The 18,794-nt window shown below is 33.1% G+C and overlaps 2 protein-coding genes and 1 pseudogene across 2 annotated transcripts; 1 reads left to right on the top strand and 2 right to left on the bottom strand.

Moving 5' to 3' along the window:
- The first annotated feature begins 1,787 nt into the window (after positions 1–1,787).
- Positions 1,788–2,705, top strand: LOC133870698 (transmembrane 9 superfamily member 8-like; annotated as a pseudogene).
- A 418-nt stretch (positions 2,706–3,123) lies between these two features.
- Positions 3,124–3,769, bottom strand: LOC133870248 (uncharacterized). Its single transcript, XM_062307333.1, has one exon. The coding sequence runs from the start codon at positions 3,748–3,750 to the stop codon at positions 3,451–3,453; it is 300 nt and encodes a 99-aa protein (XP_062163317.1). The 5' UTR covers positions 3,751–3,769; the 3' UTR covers positions 3,124–3,450.
- Positions 3,770–4,487: 718 nt separating this feature from the next.
- Positions 4,488–6,332, bottom strand: LOC133870582 (uncharacterized). Its single transcript, XM_062307742.1, has one exon. The coding sequence runs from the start codon at positions 6,330–6,332 to the stop codon at positions 4,488–4,490; it is 1,845 nt and encodes a 614-aa protein (XP_062163726.1).
- Between the last annotated feature and the right edge of the window lie 12,462 nt (positions 6,333–18,794).

Here is an 18,794-nt window from a genome sequence, read left to right as displayed (position 1 = left end):
ATGGCAATCGAGCAGGAAAAAGAGAGAAAAAAAAATTCTAGGTAAAAGAAGGCGGAAAAGAAGGATCGATGGCTACTCTGATACCAAATGTAAAGGTAAAAACGTTCTGCAAGAATTTTAGGAGATAATCCAGGCAAAAAGATGAAAGAATTCAAGGAAGAAGATGGAAATTATACTGAAAATGCAAGAAAATAGCTACGGGCGCTTGTAGAGGCCCTATCTCTCTGGAAAACAACTTAGCCAATATTCTTTTCTTACATCACTAGCTGCTACGGCTCTTCCTAAATACCCGCTTCTGTTAGAATCTTTTGTAACCGAAAAGCTACAGCTATCTATTTAGATAACACGCACAAAAGAAAACAAAAAAGGCAGCAAGGCGCATGCTGTACAGGATATCAAAATGCCCTCCTTCCAACATAAAACAACTGCCATTAAGCATGAAACGCCAAGTGATAGCCAGCTCATCACTGCTCTAGAACCTTCTATTTCCTTTTGTTGGTTTCTGTTGATTCGTTTGCAAAATACGAATACCATACCCTGCTACCCCAACCTTCATGAGCTGCCATGGTCTCCCGTATCATGCCCATAACAGAGGAGATCTGCAAAATAATGACTATCAAGAGAAAAAATGAAATCCAAGAAAAATGAAAAATTTCACAGGATCAATGGATTGAATACTGGCGTTAGCCTATAGCTCTGATACCATAAAAGAAATCTAGAACCTAAAAGAAATAAAATGCGGAATAATAAAATAAGAGAGACAAGAGATTTTACGTGGTACGATTTATGACCTACGTCCACAGAGTAAAGCCTAAAGGGCTACATTGTTGCTCTTATTGCTTGATTAATTTACAAACAAATGATTCTTATTTATAGGGATATAAAGAAAATACAAAATGGTATGTAGGGAGAATATAATCAAATCATAATTAAATGTATTTAAATCTGATTTGATTATAATCGATTACAATTAATGATGATTAAATCAAATCCTCCAATATGTAGAGAGTACCGTAATATATGGTATCAATATATTCTTTAATAACCATGATCTTTACCATCCTTGGCTTCCTTTCCCCTTCTAACCGGGGTGGTCTCACGACAGTCATGCTCTTGCTTTGGGTTTTCATGGGTCTTTTTGCTGGTTACAACTCCGCCCATTTATACAAGATGTTTAAAGGGGCAGAGTGTTAACGTATCACCTAGACACCATCCTAATGACAGCACACATGCAGCCACACATGGCACACATGCAGCCACATCAGTAGCAGGGACACATGGCACAGCAAATCTTCCTATAACAGCAGCCTATCTCCCCATGTCTACAACATGTCATGCTACCAAATATCACCAAGATTCTACACTTAACTTCCCATCTAAGTCTAACAACCCAAGATGGAAGGAAATCAACCATACCAGCAGCCGCATAAAGTCCCATCCTCTTATGGTATCAAACGTGTCCTCCAAGTCAAGAGTAACTCCCACGGCAACATCAAGTCTCAAAGTCAGCATGCCACTCAATATCAAATCCTCTAGAGAAGGGAAGAATCAAAGCATCGAAAGGAAAGATCCAGCTGCACCAATTATGCAAAGGAAAATCTGTGCTCTATTGTAACAAATCATGGCAGAGTTGTTTTTCTGTTTTCTCAAAGTTTCCTTCCTAGTTTGAATTATTGTAGTTTCCTTCCTAGTTTGAATTATCGATGGCTATGTATATAAAGCCTACTGCCGTCTCATTGTATTTCAAGCTTTTTGAATATAGCATTACAGAATTTTTCATGGAAGAGAATTGCTTTCAGGACTGCAATAATGTTCCCGGCGATCGTCTCTGCCATTTTCTTTGTCTTAAATGTTCTCATATGGGGACAGAAACCATCTGGGGCTGTGCCATTTGGTACCATGTTTGCTCTGATCTTCTTCTGGTTTGGGATTTCAGTTCGACTTGTGTTTGTAGGTGGCTATGTTGGGTTCAAGAAACCAGCAATCGAATATCCCGTGAAGACAAATTAAATCCCGAGGCAGATTCCTAAGCAGGCCTGGTATATGAACCCAGCATTTTCGATTTTGATTGGAGGAATACTCCCATTTGGAGCAGTTTTCATCGAACTTTTCTTCATCCTTACCTCAATCTGGCTGAATCAGTTCTACTACATCTTCGGTTTTCTCTTCTTGGTCTTCACCATCCTCATTGTGACTTGCGCTGAAATAACCGTCGTGCTCTGCTACTTCCAACTGTGCAGTGAGGACTATCTGTGGTGGTGGAGGTCATACCTTACATCAGGCTCTTCTGCACTGTACCTTTTCCTCTATGCAACATTCTACTTCTTCACTAAGCTTGAAATCACAAAGCTGGTCTCTGCGATATTTTACTTTGGATACATGCTAATTGCCTCGTATGCATTTTTTGTTCTAACCGGTACCATCGGATTTTATGCATGCTTTTTGTTCATAAGGCTCATCTACTCGTCAGTGAAGATTGACTAATAAGTGTGACCAGGTTTGTTCGATGGTCATTTTCATTAAAAGGCTGCAAAAAAGACTTGTCTTTGTAAGATTTACAATTAAGGTACCATTTTCCCTTCCGGGATTAACACTGTACTCAATTTTGAATTGCGAGGCGGAAGGGCATGACTTGGCTGTTACAGTAGCTTTTATTTGTTTAATTTTTAAAGAAGCTTCTCCTGGATTTTTTTTTTATTTTTTAACACCGAGGCAACCTATTTTGTTTACGTATTGTGAATGATACATGAGGATGTTTAAATTACGTAAGTTAATAGAATTTAGGTAATTTCATTGGGTTGGTCTCTGGATTGGTTTTCAGTCTAGAAATGAACAAAAATTAGGATGCCGTGGATGAATGGGCAAAAGAGAACTATTTTCGCGTTATTGAGGAAGGCAAGTGTAATTATTAATTATTGTTGTGAGAGACGTACGCTTCTGTGAGAGTTTGGCTCGTAAAAGCATCAGCCACGTTATGGACATAAATTGAACACAGGTGATGGTATCCTTCTCCATTTTCACAAAACTATCTAAAGGGATTCAATCTAAGTTAAACCTCCATTCCCCTCAAACCCCATTCAATATAATTGATCCCCAAAACTAAAGATTGGATTGAAATTGCTGGGTTATATTGGGCCAAGAGTGAAGAGCCCAATATGATAAACATTTGAAAGCAAGTCTAAGTTTAAGTTGAGACCAAGAAGAAAGTTTTGGGATTGGAAGAAATTCCAATTCCATCGCCAGTTGCAAATTCTTGTACTATTGTAATTAAGCAGATATATATAAAATTAATGTGACGATATCCAGAGTATATATGGAACAAGTAGGCATTTGGTCCATCTCCATACCCAAGAAAAACCTGCGCGGAGTCCACTAATTAACAAACATTTTTACAAGCAAATTAAACCCTCACACCGTCACACGTAGACAGCCACTAGCAGCTAGATCTAGCTACTTCCTTGGCCGAGTGTCCTCAGGTTTGGCGGCTCCCACAGCCACCTTGGCAACGTCTCCGGCAGTGGCTTCAGGCTTTTTCTTGACGTATAAGGTGAAGTATCCGATGGCGCCAGCGATAAGGAGGCCCCCAATGGCCATGGTGGTATAGCTGTAAGGAAAAGTGCGCCTCTGGTGCAGTATTCTGCCCGGGTGGTTTCCGGGTGGCCTTTTGGAGACCTCCACTCCGGTGGCTTTTACTTCCTCCGGACTCATTTTGTGGGTTTCTGCATTTTTCCTCCACTCCTCTCCTCCCATGATCTCTCTCTCTCTCTCTCTCTCTCTCTCTCTTGCCTTTTCTGGGTGCTTGCTCGTGTTTGTGTTGTTTTAAATTAGTGAAATGATTCAATGCCACCTAAATATACAACTTTTCACCACCTTGCTTATGTGGCAAGGTGGTCCCCTACTACTTTTTGAATTTTTTTATTTTTTAAAAATAAATTAAAGTGGGGGACCACCTTGCCACATAAACAAGGTGGTGAAAAGTTGTATATTTAGGTGGTAGTGAATCATTGCTCTTTAAATTAAGAGGCAGAATTGCCAGGTATATATATAGTTGCTGTGTACGTGGTTGTAGCTTGTTGCTGTAGCTGGACAAGTGTCATGTGTTGAATAATAGTAAGGAATCCCATGATTCTTTTATAATAGAAGGGCGTCTTTGGGTGTATATCCAAGAGTTTTATTTTTTATTTTTTATTCAAAGGTGTAAATAGATCGTCATTGATGTGTGAACACTATTTGAAGCAACATCGACAGTGAAGAGAAACATAATTCCCATTAATATAATGCATCAACAAACTCCATATGCATAAGCACAATATACAATACATAATGACAAGTTCTTGACTAAATTTTATTTTCTCAAACTTAGATAATTAAAGATATAACCAAAACTCTCAGAAAATAAATAGAGTTTTATGGTAGATAACAATAACTTTGAAATTTCCGTGCCTTGAGCAAGTCTAAGGCTATATGTTGTTGGCTTCCTCCAATCATCACTTTGAAGTGACTTTCTTTGTTATTGTTCCGACACATGAATAATCGTGGTGGACATTAAATTTGCATTGACTGCATTCTAGGGCCATGCCATTGAAGGTCTCACCACAAGCATCACATGGAGGAGAGGACTCAGTCTTTGGGACAAAAGTGAGAGGGTGTTGGTGATCATCTTTGAATGTGATAGCATACTTTCCAAACTTAAAGTATGAATATTTTCCAAAAACACATTTGGGATGAGCAGAGAAGTCGCATTCTGTACAATAATAGAACCAGCATTTGGGATCTCTTTCTTTTTCGCAAATTAGACAATAGTATTCTTCAGAATGAGCTTCAACACTGCAGGTGAGCTCAAGGAGATGATCGTCATATTTGTGCCTAGCTACGAGCGGAAGAGTTGCACATTCGAGACCCAAGGCGAAATCGCAATTAATGCATACGAATATGCTAGGTTTCCCGCCAGAATCGTAATTACAAACATGGCATCTTCTATTAGAATTAATAGCAAGAAAGAGGGAGTGTTGATGACCTTTATGTTTTAGGATTTGCGAATGTGAACAACATTGAAGGTCAAACGTCAAATAACACGTGTCACATATATAGCCAAAACCATTGCTGAGACGTGCACAAGCATCACAATAGAACAATCTATTATCATTGCAGACGAGAGTGAGCTCGTGTTCGTGAAAGAAGAACAATCCCTTCTTTCTTGGTAGTTGAGCACATCTATTGTGGAGAAAGAAATTGCATTGAATACAACTGTAGAATGGGGCGGAGATTAATTCCACACAACCATCACAAAGCATATCTTCCATGAACCCCTCATTGCAAAGAATTAAATCATGTTGATGGCTAAAATGCCGTATCTTCTCAGCCCCTTCAACCTCCTCTGTAGCATTAGTTGCTAAATCAATGGATTTCTCAGACAACCTCACGAGATGTGCACATTCAAATGCACAGGCCAAGTGGGCCATGTAACCGCAATCTTGACAATAATAGGCTGCAAACTCTGTCTTCACCTTTTCATAGCAGAGCTTACAATATATATTGTTGTGCTCTTTGACTTGACGAAGAGAGTAGGTGAGAGAGAGTGAGTGATTATGACTTGTAATCCAGATAGTGCGTGGAAATCGAGCACATTCACCATGAATCAAGAGTTGACAGATGCTACATCGTGAGCTTAACCCCTTGCCTTCCTCACCACAAGCTTGACAAGTGAATTGGATGTGATTATAGAAGGAGTTCAATGCATGCTGGCAATCGTCAATATTAATAATTCGCGGGCGGGTAGTACATACAAAATCAAGATTGAAATTGCACTCATTGCAATAGTAGAAGGGGTATGCATCGCAGTTTTTACCGCAAGCATTACAATATTTTTTCTGTGGCTTCTCAGCAAGTACAAGAGTGTGGTTTGGGTGGAAGGGGTGTTGTTGTATCTGGGGAGGCAGCTCCACGCATGATTGATGAATGGCCAAATTGCATTGGGAGGAAGTGGAGCATTTGTATCCGGGACCAAATACTGGCTTCTCGCACCCCAAGCAAACAACGTCCTCCTTGCCTTCATTTTTCACTTCTTCTGTGAACATCATGCCATCATGCCCCCGGGGGTTGAAGTGTAACATAAGGGCTTTGTCTTTGGCGGGTGCATTGAGGCATGATATGTGAAAGAACAGCTCTCTACCCATGTATTTAAAAGCGGCACCCGATATCGGTTTCAGGCACGTCGTACAAACAACTTTCTCATTTTCAGACACCCATCTTGCGTACACGTCTGCATCCCCATAATATTTCCAACTTAGAAACCGTTCAATGATCAACATCTCTCTTAGGAAGGATCCCATTCCTACACGTACACCCACACAAAGGAGGGAGAAGTGGTTAGTATTATTGAGATTTGTGAAAGGAAATAATAATAATAATGACCAAAAAAAAAATGGTAGGGTAGTACTGCAAGCTGTTTGGTGTTGTTGTGGAGGGAAATTGGTGGAGATTTCTACTTATCCAACCTTTGAAATAAGAGCGAGCAAGTGGAGTACAACGCAAGCAAATTGTTCTTTAATTTTGCATGGGCCCCACTATTTTTTGCAAAGCTAATAATTCTTTCCGGTTGAAAGAAGAAAAAGATAAAAAAAAAAAAAGAAAGAAAGAACTTTGTATGTATATGCAGGTTAGGAATAAATTCGGACTTCTAACTTGTAACCTACTTTAAACATATCTTTGGAGGAGGTAAAAGTATATTCTAATTTTGATTGCTTATTTCTTTTCACAATATTCTAAGCTGTACTTTTGCTAATTAAGATATTAAATTTTGATTGATTATTAAATTCACAATTCTTTTGTTTGTGTGATTCCCCTCACATTTTAAATGAATATTTCACATATATATTGGTCTTTATTCAATCCATATATATATATAAAGTAGAATATTAAAGTATTAATTAAATTTACAAATTTATAATTTTCTTTTAATTCAAACTTTTTGAATAATCGGTGATTTAACACTTTTCAAGTTCTATTTTTTAATTTCCCTCTAAAGCCAATGCCCCTCAACTAACAAAAAATTTCAATGTCCCCCTAAAGCCAACAAGAAGACAAAAATAATCCTAAAAAAGATTCAATAAGACAAATATATCCTTATAAATTAGAAAAAAAAAAAAAAAAAGATTTTTTTTTTGAAAGACAAAAAAAAAAAAAAAACGGAGAAAAATGAAAATTCAAGGAGTGGCCTAAACTGAAAATTATATAAAACAAAATCTAAAAAAAAAAAAACCTTAGTTTTTATTTTATTTTTAAATTTTTCTTAAAATAATTTTTTATTTATTTATTTATTTTTTGTCTTATTTTTATATAGTTTCAAGAATTTTTATAATTTTATGAATGATATTTTTGTCATTGTATAGTATATTGACATTGTTTGATAGTGAGGGAGATATTAATACAATTGATAGTTTGTGAGCACATTAACAATTAAGTGATAGTTTAAAAGGGATATGTGTATTTTTCTCAATTTTATGCCTTTAACAAGCAATGCATAATAAAGATAATTCGTTTAAATTAAATTTTACAAATTAAATGGAATATTTCTAGATTTGATTGTTATGTGTCTGAATTTCTCTCATATGTTCGATTATTTGTTATTTTCAAGGGTCTAGTGAATTTGAGGGTCCCACATTTTGTCTTTATGTACGTTCTTTTATGCTCTGACTTTAATAGTTTAATGAGAAGCTTCCATCATTCCTATTTAGATGAGTCTAGTGGGAAAGAAATCGTGTTGTTCGGTATATCTTCTTCTTCTTCTTCTTCTTCTTTTTTTTTATTTTTTTTTATTTTTTAATGGTATATATATTTTGCTGTGAATTTGGTTATATAAAAGTAAAAATATTTTATAAATATTTTATGTTTTGTAATTTTTTTTTAATTTTTTATTCTAAAAAGCAAAATGATGTCTCACAAAATACAAGTGATAAGTCATTACTATTCACTCAACTGAGATGAATACAACTATTAGTTGATTTTTCTTTTAGAAAAGAGAAAAATACATATATTTTTTTTAAACTATCACTCTATCGTTAATATCTCTCCAAATTATCAATTGTGTTAATCTATCCTCTAAAGTATCAAAACAATGTCAATGTCACTTTCAAAGCCAACAAAAAGACAAAAATGACCTTAAAAAATGTTCAATAAGACAAAAATATTCCTATAAATTAGAAAAAAAATACAAAAACTTCAAAATTAAAAACAAAAAACAAAATTATTGTTTTAAAAAAATAAAATTAAAAAAAGGATAAAAAATAAAAATTATAAAAATAAAAATAAAATGATCGCATTGGCTTTTCAATTTTTTTTAGAAAAATATATATATTTTTTTTTCAGTTTTAGAAAAGAAAATTTTAAAAAAGAAAAAAAAATAAAATGAAAGACAAAAATAAATTGTCTTGGTTTTTTATTTTTTTCGTATGTTTTTAATATTTATTTTTATAGGTTTTTGTTATAATTTGAAGTTTTTTTTGGTGGTGCTGTGGAGGGAAATTAGTCAAGATTTCTACTTATCCAACCTTTGAAATAAGAGCAAGTCGAGTGGCATTCAGTTGCCTACAACGCAAGCAAATTGTGCTTTTGAGGTGAATAAAGCTACAAATTTGCATGGCCTACTGTTTTTGCAAAGCAAATTCTTTCCAGTTGAAAGAAGAAAAAGAAAAAGAAAGAAATAACTTGTATATGCAGTTAGGAATAAATTTGAACTTCTAACTTACCTAAACATATCTTGTGAGAAGGTAAAGTATATTCTAATTTTGATTGCTTATTTCTTTTCGAGAAATGTTAGAAGTCTTTCTAAAGTCTTTATAGATGATATAGATTTAATTTTTTTGCTTAAAAAATTGTATTTCGTTGGTCACCTTTTGAGATAAATTTTTGTTTTTATTAAATCTATGTCATCCAAAAGGCACCAAAAAAACGTTAGAAGGAGTTCTAGCAATTCTCTTTCTTTTCACAATTCTAAGCTTTACTTTTGCTAATTAAGATGTTAAATTTTGATTGCTTATTTTATTCGCAATTCTTTTGTTAATGTAATTCACCTCGCATTTTAACTGAATATTTCACATATTGGTCTTTATTCAATTCATATATAAAGGGGAGTATTAAAGTATTAATTAAATTTAAACATTTATCATTTTCTTTTAACTTTAACTTTTTGAATATTTGGAGATTTAAGACTTTTTAAGTTTTTTTTTTTTTTTTTTGAAAAGTACACAAAACCCTCTCAAACTACTACTTCATTGTCAATGTCTCCTTCAAACTTCCAATTTTGTCAATGCTCCCCTTAAACTACAAAAAAAATAAAAAAAAATAAAAAAAAAAATGTCAATATCCCCCCTAATGACAAAAACAACATTCATAAAATTATTATAATTTAAAAAAAAACTAAAAAAAGTCTGACCAACACTTAAATTCTGACCAAAATTTTCAAAATACCCATATGTTTATTTTTTTTAAAAAAAATTAGAAAATTTTACAAAGATTTAGGCATGGGTATTTTTACAAATTTTGTTAAATTCTGACCAACACTAAATCCTAGCATATATATATATATATATATATATATATATATATATATATATATATATTTTTTTTTTTTCTAAAAACAAGAGGGGTATTTTGGGTACTCTGTTAGGATTTAACAACAAATCCTAACGGAGTACATTTAAGTGAGACATTTGGAAACTTGGATACCTCAGTTTGAGACGTTTGTTAGTTTAATACCATTATCTCAAAACGGCGTATAATTGGATACTCTTTTGTGAAGTTATTCCAAGTAAAAATAATTTATAATTTTATAATTTTTTCTTCTAAAAAGCAAAATGATGTTTCACAAAATATAAGTCATTACTATTCACTCAACCGAGGCCAATACAACTAATAGTTGATTTTTCTTTTAGAAAAGATAAAAGTACACATATTTTTCTTAAACTACCATTCAATTATCAATGTCCTTCAAATTATCAATTGTGTTAATCTACCCTCCTAAAGTACCAAAACAATGTCGATGCTCCTCTCAAAGCCATAAACCAAAAAAAAAAAAAAAAAAGACCTTAAAAAATTTTAACAAGACAAAAATATTCTTATAAATTCGAAAAAAAATATATGAAAACTTCAAAAAATTAAAAAAACAAAATTAATTGTTTAAAAAAAATAAAAACGATTAAAATAAAAATAAAATGCCTGCATTGATTTTTCAATTTTTTTATTTTTCAGTTTTAGAAAAGAAAATTTTAAAACGAAAAAAATTAAAAGACAAAAATAAATTGTCTTGGTTTTTTATTTTATTTTTTCGTATTTTTTTAATATTTATTTTTATAGGTTTTTGCTATAATTTGAAGTTTTTTTTAAAAAAAAATAAAAAATTATGAAGATTATTTTTGTCATTGGGGAACATTGACATTGTTTTAGTCATTTATGGGAAAAATTGACACAATTAATAGTTTATAGGAGACATTGACAATAAGATGATAGTTTGACGAAAATGTGTTCTTTTTCTTTTTAAAAAAAATGTAAAATTTACTTTTGTAGTTTACCTAATTTGCCATAAATTCATGGTAATATTAAAATATTCTAAGAACTCTATAAAATATGCATAAATAGTAAATTACTCATTGGCCCTTGCTATCAAATTATGTAAAATGCTTGACGAATTCGTTGGCGTGTCGCACGTCAGAGCCAAGTCCTTATTCTCTGGGTGAGCAGCATTCACTTGCTTACTACGCAAGCAAATTGTGTTTTTGAGGATTGACGTGGTAAGTGGTTAAGGTATGTATTCTGCCACCTCTGTGAGATTTTGTGAGTCTTATAGAATAGAGGGGTCCAAAGCAAAGTATTTGCACCGACAGAATTTCAATACTTTATGCCAAGTAACTTGTAGGTGGAAAAAAAAAAAAAAAAAAAAAAAGATTTGCATGGCCCACTAAAAAAGAAAAATAAAGAAAGAACTTGTATATGCATTAAGCAATAAATTCTAGAGTTAAAAACACTCTTCGTTTTTTAGTTTTAGAAATTTTATTTTTTAGTACTTAAGTTTTAATTTGTATTACAGATAACATTTCCGTTTTGAAAAAAGGTTAAATTTGTACCTCAGTCAAATTTTTCATCCAAAAACTAACGGTCCACCAGGTGTTAACTTTTTTTTTTTTTTTTTTTTTTTTTTTTTCGTTTTGTTTTTTTTACTACCATGGCCTAGGCCAGTCAAGAGGGTAGCTCAGCCACCACTCTTCTTCTTCTTCTTTTTCATTTTTTTTAATTAATTTTTAAATATTTTTTATTTTTTTATACTAAAACACTTGTCACCCTTAGATGTTGACACCTAGCGGACCGTTAGTTTTTGAATGAAAAACTTGACTGAGGTATTAATTTAGTCTTTTTCCAAAACGGAGGTACCTTCTGGAATGCGAATTGAAACTCAAATACTAAAAAAATAAAATTTTCAAAACTCAAAGACTAGAAGTGTATTTAACCCTAAATTCTAAAAGGAGAGATTTGTTAGAGATGAGAAATGATATTCAGTTAATACATACTGATATTTTCAGGTTCTACAAGGAGAAATTTGGTACATTTTCTAAGTATCTTTTACTTGGTTTCTTAAGCAATTCTATGTGCCATCAATTGATGAGTTTCTTTAGAAAATGTACTTGTGGGATGCCTTCAATCATTAGAATGATATTGAAATGACACATGTTATTTTTATATGTTAGTTATAAAAAATTTTCTATAAATCAATTTGTAGGAAATTTTTGTCCCATTTTGCATTTGTTTTCTTGTTAACCTCTAATTTTTCTTGTTCTTGTTAATCTCTACTTGTTTCGTCTCATTAAAAAAAGAGCTTATGACGGACAATTAATACTGGACTTTAACCCAAAAAAAAAAAATATGACTGACTTTAATGGGATTGGACCCCTCTAAAATTCTTGGACTCAACTCAACTTGATTGAAATAAAAAAAGACAAAGGTTACGCTTGTTTTTGCGATATATATTTTTTGTATCTTTTTATTGTTTGGTACAATCGAAAGTGATAGTTATATTGAAAATATTTTCAGTTTGACTAGAAATGTTTCTTTAGTTTTAAAAAATAATTTCCGTTTTTAAATTTCGTAAACCATTTTTTGAGTTTAAATTTCTCTTTCTCGAACCTCCAGATCGACCTCGCCGGAAGTTGCCGAAAGTAGCCAACCTATTTCTTAAAAAAAAAAAAAAACATTTTACATCAAAATAAACATAACTTTAGAGAGAATGAGATTGGCTCAATCATGATCCAAAGTGGGAAGACTATGTAAGTCACATTCAATTCGGTCCATCTCCATTAAATGTGATGCACTTTAAGTGATTAAGGTTGTGAGTTCTAATGAGCGTAATTAGAGTAAAATTAGACAATTAGTGGCTGACACTCATATTATTTTAAATTCTCTCTAGCTGGCATGCAGATTGTTCATAATAGTAGAATCTTTAATAAGGTAATGCATGTCCTATTTCAAGCTACCGTTAAATAGTTTATAGGTCAGGTTTAGATAAAAGAAATTTTTGAATGTATATGTAATATTATTTTGGTAAAATAATTTGTTCTATTTTTATGATTGAGTTATAAAAGTGTTAATATATTATTAAAATTAATAAATAAATAAAAAACTTGCAAAAGACTGAAAAGAGTCCACAAATTAGTAAACATATTTTTTACAAGCTAACCCTCACACGTACGTAGACTGCCTCTAGCTTTACTTGCTTTAAAGAGGCAGAAATGCGAGGCTGTTGTTATTGGACACGTAGCTGTGTACGTGGTGGCTGTACGTACCATGCATGTTGCCATATGTGTTTTTTTTTTTTTTTTTAACAGAAAAGCATGTGCTAATCATAAATCTTCAAAGCCCCAAAAGCATACAAGGCGAGAAATAAGGGATAGACCCCTCACACTCTAAGCCAGAAGGATCTGGCTTACAAACAGCTGCCTAGTAGAATCACTAATTTCACTAGAATTACAATAAATCCCCTAACTAAAAAAAATTCTAGTAAAACAAGTGCCACACAAAGGCAAACTGTACATAGAAACAAGGGAAAATACAACACAAAGGCAGGAAACCCTAAAATAAGTCGCCGGCAGTGGAAAAGGGGGCTGATTCGCTGGAGTGACGGCGCGTGTGGGACACGCGCCGCATCCGAACGCACCCCGCCGAAGGTCCGACGCCAGAGACCCCAGACGCCGCCAAGCGCGGCCAGAAAGTGCGGAGCGTGTCCAGCACGCGCGGATAATAAACAGAGACGTCCTGGCGCGTGAGGGCCACGTGCCGATCTCCGAGGACCTGCACGACCACAGCTTCCAGCACCCAGGGCAGAACACGGCAGGGACGATGGCTGGGTAGCGCGTGTCCACCAAGAGTCAACGGACATGTGTAGATCTGGCGTCGAAAAAAAGAGAAAAACCGAGAAAGTCCGTCCAAAAAACATGCCGTTGACGACACCAGAACCGGCCTCACTCCACCGTCGACTGCTTAAGAAAGGCCAACCTGCCTAGAAACAGAAAGAAAACAAGAACAAACACAGCCACCATAGCCAACAAAACTAGGGGCTAGACAACCGCCACCGGTTCAACCGGGGGGAACAAAACTCTCCAGTCCAAAGACTGAGAGGAACAAAACAGCCGGGAGGAGGGAGGCGAGGCCTCCCTCCCCGGCGGAACGGTTCAAACAAACAGGGGCTCTTTGTGTTTTTTTTCTCTGAGAGGGTTCGTCCCAGAGAGAGAGAACAAAGTAGTTGTTGCCATATGTGTTTTGAGCAAACGGTTGGTTTGGTTTTTTCATCACTTGGTCATAATCTAAGTAACTATATATTCGTAATGATTGTTGAATAATAATAAGGAATTCCAATTTTTTATAATACAAGGGGTGTCTTTAATTGGCTCCATATCCAAGAGTCCAATTTTTTTGTTTTTTAATCACAATATAGGGGGAAAAAAAAAACAGTTGTCACAAATAAAAATGAGCATGGCATAAGGGTTTAAATAAATAAAAAGAAAAAAGAAGAAGATAAATTTACTTTAGCTTAAACACAAATATTCAACCTGTGAATACTATTTTGAAGCAATTATTGAGAATCAAGATAACCTTTCCTTTAAGAGTAATGTTTCTTGCACAACTCTTATACAATTTTATACAATTTTAACAAAAAAAATTTTAAGATCAACCATTGAATATTTAAGGTCCACCTGTAGCTTGTAGGAAAACAAATCCAATAGTTGATGATAAAAAAAAAAAAGTAGTTAGAGTTGTACAAAAATTATGTGAGAGTTGTGTAAGAAACATTATTCTTCTCTTAAACATGCTAAACCAAACATCATTTTCATCATTAATATCATTCAGTCATTCACCAATAAACTATATATATATAAACACAATGTACAAAATATATTGATGAGCTCTTGGCCAAATTCTATTTTCCTAAACTTTGATAGTGAAAGATATAATCAAACCTCTTAGGAGGGAGAGTGTGTTCCATGATAGCTAGCAAACTTTGAAATCTCCATGCCTTGGGGTGAGTCTAAGGCTATTGTTGCTGGCTTTCTCCAACCATCACTCGACTTTTTTTGTTATTTTAATTTCTCTGAGACACGAACAAAAGCCGTTGACATTACATTTGCATTGAGTACATTCTAGGGGCACGTCATCCAAAGCCTTACCACAAGCATCGCATGGTAGGGAGGAATAGTCCTTGAAACAAAAGTAAAAAGGTGCCGGTAAAAATAGTCATTTGTGAAAGTACTACCAAACTTAATAGATAAACATTTTCTTAAAATGCATTGAAGATCAGTAAGGAAGTCACATATAGTCTGCACAATAATAAAACTAATGATTTAAATATCTTTTTTCTTCGCAAATTATACAATAGCGGTGAACTTGAGGATATGATCATTATGTTTGTGCCTAGCTACGAGGGGAAGAGTTGCACATTCGAAAACCCAAAATGAAATCACAATTAATGCATACAAATACACACCGAGTTTCTCGTTGGAATTAATTAGTGCAATTAAAAATATGACATCTTCTATTAGAATTAACAGCAAGAAAGAGAGAGTGTTCATGGCCTCCATGTTTCAAGCTTTCAGAAATTAAGTAAACATTGAAGATCAAGAGTGAAATCACATGGGATATATACATCTATAGTTGAAGCCACCGTTGAGACGTCTGCAAGCATCACAAGAGGCCAATACATATTCCAATATCATACATAGGAATTTGACGGCGAAAAAAAGGGAAATTAAGCATGTGTGGGTGAAGTAGCTAGGTATCGCTTCCTTCTTCGTAGTCATGAGCACATCTACTGATCTGTTAGAAAAATAATTGAAATTAGAAAATCTTTTATAAGAATTAGACTATTAATTAATGGTGTTAAAAATAGTTTTGTTGATTACTAACCGATCGAATATAGGGAAGAGAATGTTGTTGTTTCAACAAATTATGACTTCATGAGACTAATATATTAGCTGGTATATATGTTATATAATAAGCATTATACAGATATATGAAAAATGTTTGCTTTCATTCTCTAATTACACATTTTTTGTCTATTTCTATATAAGACATGTGCAAATTTAGTACTAAATTGAAAGTTTTTTAAATTTAAAATAAATTGTAAAATCGATGAAAGTTCAGAAAAATTCAGTACTTCATGCTGAAAGAAAATACAGCCCGAATGCATTGGTTTGTCTCTTATGTGAATTCTCATTAATTAATAAACAATTCCATTATTGTGTACAAAGTGCTTAAGCTTAAGCTTAAGAGAGTGGTGAAGTATACAGAGTAATACTAAAATACTTTAAAGGGTTTAAAAAAGAAAATTAGGCCCTGCCGTAGCCTAGTTTGGGCAGTTGGGCTTGATCCAATTTGTTCTCTTGCTACAAAACAAAGCCTACACAACTTTCACTTGTTCACAACTTTTGATGAACTTTGAGAGTACCCCCAACTGCATTTATTCAGTGTGGATCTAAGAAAAGATTACCTTTTCTGCTGCTTGGCTAGCATTTAGGAGGGACCAATACGATAAAGGACCATGTTGAGATCATTTTTGTAGCAGCAGCATAATTCACTAGTTTTTTTTTTTTCTAAGAAATAAAAAATATCATTACAATAAAGAGAAAAAATAAGCCTAGTCCAGAAGCTTCTTGGCTCAAAGGCCAATAAATAGAAAATAGCAGCTCATTAAAATTAATAAAATGTTCCTGTTTTATAAAATTAATAAAATTTCTATTCCCTTATTAATAAAGAAAAAAGAAAACAGCAGCTCATTAATTCCCTTCCTTTTTTGTGTACAAAGTGCTTAAGCTTAATTAAGAGAGTGAGTGGTTAGAAGCAATTAGAATAGCACTACACTGAATTCCCTTTCTTAGACCTATAGTGTCATTTCACAAATCATTTATCAAATTTAGATTGAACTTAACAACTTTGCAAGGTTTCTCACAATTCAACATCCAAATCATTTATCAAATTTAGATTGAAGATCCTTGAATTAATTAACATATGATCAGTGTCAACAACAGGCCAAAGGAAATCCTTTATGCTGCCATGAGTTAACTGGGGTTCTCAAATGTTCAAAAGTACTACAAACCTTTCATTCTCACTTTGCATGCATCAAATCTCAGACCCATTAATTAGCATTTATATATGAATCTCTAAAGAAATTATTTAACCAACAACTCCTTTCTACAATGTCAAAAGTAGGGGAGGGCAAATTGTTCAACTACCGCTTACTAAACCGACATTAACCGCCTTTCGAACGTTTTGTGGGCAAATTATCAGACTACCGCCTACCAAACGTTTTGGTGAATGTTGTAAATGCGGAACAAAGTTAATGAAAAGCTATTGTTTCCTCTCAAAAAAAGAAAAAGGTAAAAATAGTTTATAAATATTTTGTGTTTTTTATTTTTTATTTATTTATAATAATTTTTTCTTCTGAAAAACAAAATGATGCCTCACAAAATATAAGTCATTAGTCATTACTATTAGAACCTTAACTCATGAGGACTCTTCATCAAAGGAAATACAAACCTATGAGGACTCTTCATCAACCAAGTCACACGTAGATAACTCTTCAATATAGCAGATGAGAATAAATATTAAATTGTTATTACAAAAATAGAATAGAATTCAAATGTACAGATATATCAAGTTAGTTTGATTAGCTGTAGAATGTTAATCTCTATATACTTTTACTAGGTTACATCTACCGTAAACTATTTCTATAAATACAAAGCATCAACAAAGGATTATTTGGGATTGTTTAACCAAAGACTTATTTGTTCGAATATGGTATCAGAGCCTTTCAAGGATTAACATCCGATTTTTTTTCTTTCTCCATCTTTCATTACGTCGTCTACATCTTCTTCCATTACCTCTAGCTCTGCATCTCCCATGCAATCTAGTCACTCGAACCATTTTTCGCCTGCCAAGCTTGATACAACTATTCACTCAACTGAGGCTAATACAACTATTAGTTGATTTTTCTTTTAGAAAAGAGAAAAATACACATATTTTTCTTAAAATATCACTCTATCATCAATGTCTTCCCAAAGTATCAATTGTGTTAATCTACCCTCTAAAGTATCAAAACAATGTCAATGTCCCTCTCTAGCCAACAAAAAAAAAAAACAAAAATGACCTTAAAAATGTTCAATAAGACAAAAATATCCTTATAAATTCAGAAAAAAAAAAACAATATAAAAACTTAAAAAACTAAAAAATTAAAAGCAAAAAACAAAATTAATTGTTTTAAAAGTAAAATTTAAAAAGAAAAAAATTTAAAAATGATTAAAATAAAAATAAAATGATCGCATTGGTTTTTCAATTTTTTTAGAGTTTTTTTTTTCAGTTTTAGAAAATGATTTTTTTTTTTTAAAAAAAAATGGAAGACAAAAATAAATTGTCTTGGTTTTTTTTTTTCGTATGTTTTTAATATTTTTTTATGGTTTTTTTTGTTTTTGTTTTTTTTTTTTTATAATTTGAAGTTTTTTCTTTCTTTTTTTTTTTTTTTTAAAAAAAAAAATTATGAAGTTTATTTTTGTCATTGGGGGATATTGACTAGGGTTGGCAATTTTTGACATGACCTGCGAACTTGGCTTGAACACAACACGAAAATATAGGGTTTGAGTTTGGGCTAATTGGGTCAACCCAATTATGACCCGATTAGAATCGTGTCTAGCGTGGGTTGACCCGCCAACCCGATTGCGACCCGATTATTTATTTATTTTCCCAACCCACCAATACGTTTACGACCCGTTTATGACCTGCTAACCCGTTTTATGGCATTTTTTGAATTATTTTATTTATTTATTTTTTAAAAAAAATCACAATTGGGTTAACACTCCAACCCGCCAACCCGATGGGTCGACATGAACCCGACCTGCCAACCCAAATTGCCAAGCCTAATATTGACATTGTTTTAGTTGTTTAAGGGGGGAAATTGACACAATCGGTTGTTTAAGGGGAAAGACATTGGCAAATAGGTGATAATTTGAAGAAAGTATGTGTACATTTCTTGTTAAAAAAAATAATATGCAAAATTAACTTTCGTGGTTTACCTAATTTGCAATAAATTCATCGTAGCAATAAAATATTCTAAGAACTCCATGAAATATGCATAGATAATAAATTATTCATCGGCCCCGTTATCAAATTATATAAAATACTTGAATTCTGTTGACGTGTCACAAATATACACCGAATTTCTCGTTGGAATTAATAAGTGCAATTACAAATATGACATCTTCTAT

The sequence above is a fragment of the Alnus glutinosa genome, chromosome 6, assembly GCF_958979055.1.
Source record: "Alnus glutinosa chromosome 6, dhAlnGlut1.1, whole genome shotgun sequence".
Lineage (NCBI taxonomy): Eukaryota > Viridiplantae > Streptophyta > Magnoliopsida > Fagales > Betulaceae > Alnus > Alnus glutinosa.
The sequence above is the reverse complement of the archived record's forward strand: the minus strand, read 5'-3'. Positions and strand labels throughout refer to the sequence as shown.

What these genes read in the sequence shown, in the direction of transcription:
- LOC133870248 (XM_062307333.1), bottom strand. Translation starts at nt 3,750, where the DNA reads ATGGGAGGAGAGGAGTGGAGGAAAAATGCAGAAACCCACAAAATGAGT.
- LOC133870582 (XM_062307742.1), bottom strand. Translation starts at nt 6,332, where the DNA reads ATGGGATCCTTCCTAAGAGAGATGTTGATCATTGAACGGTTTCTAAGT.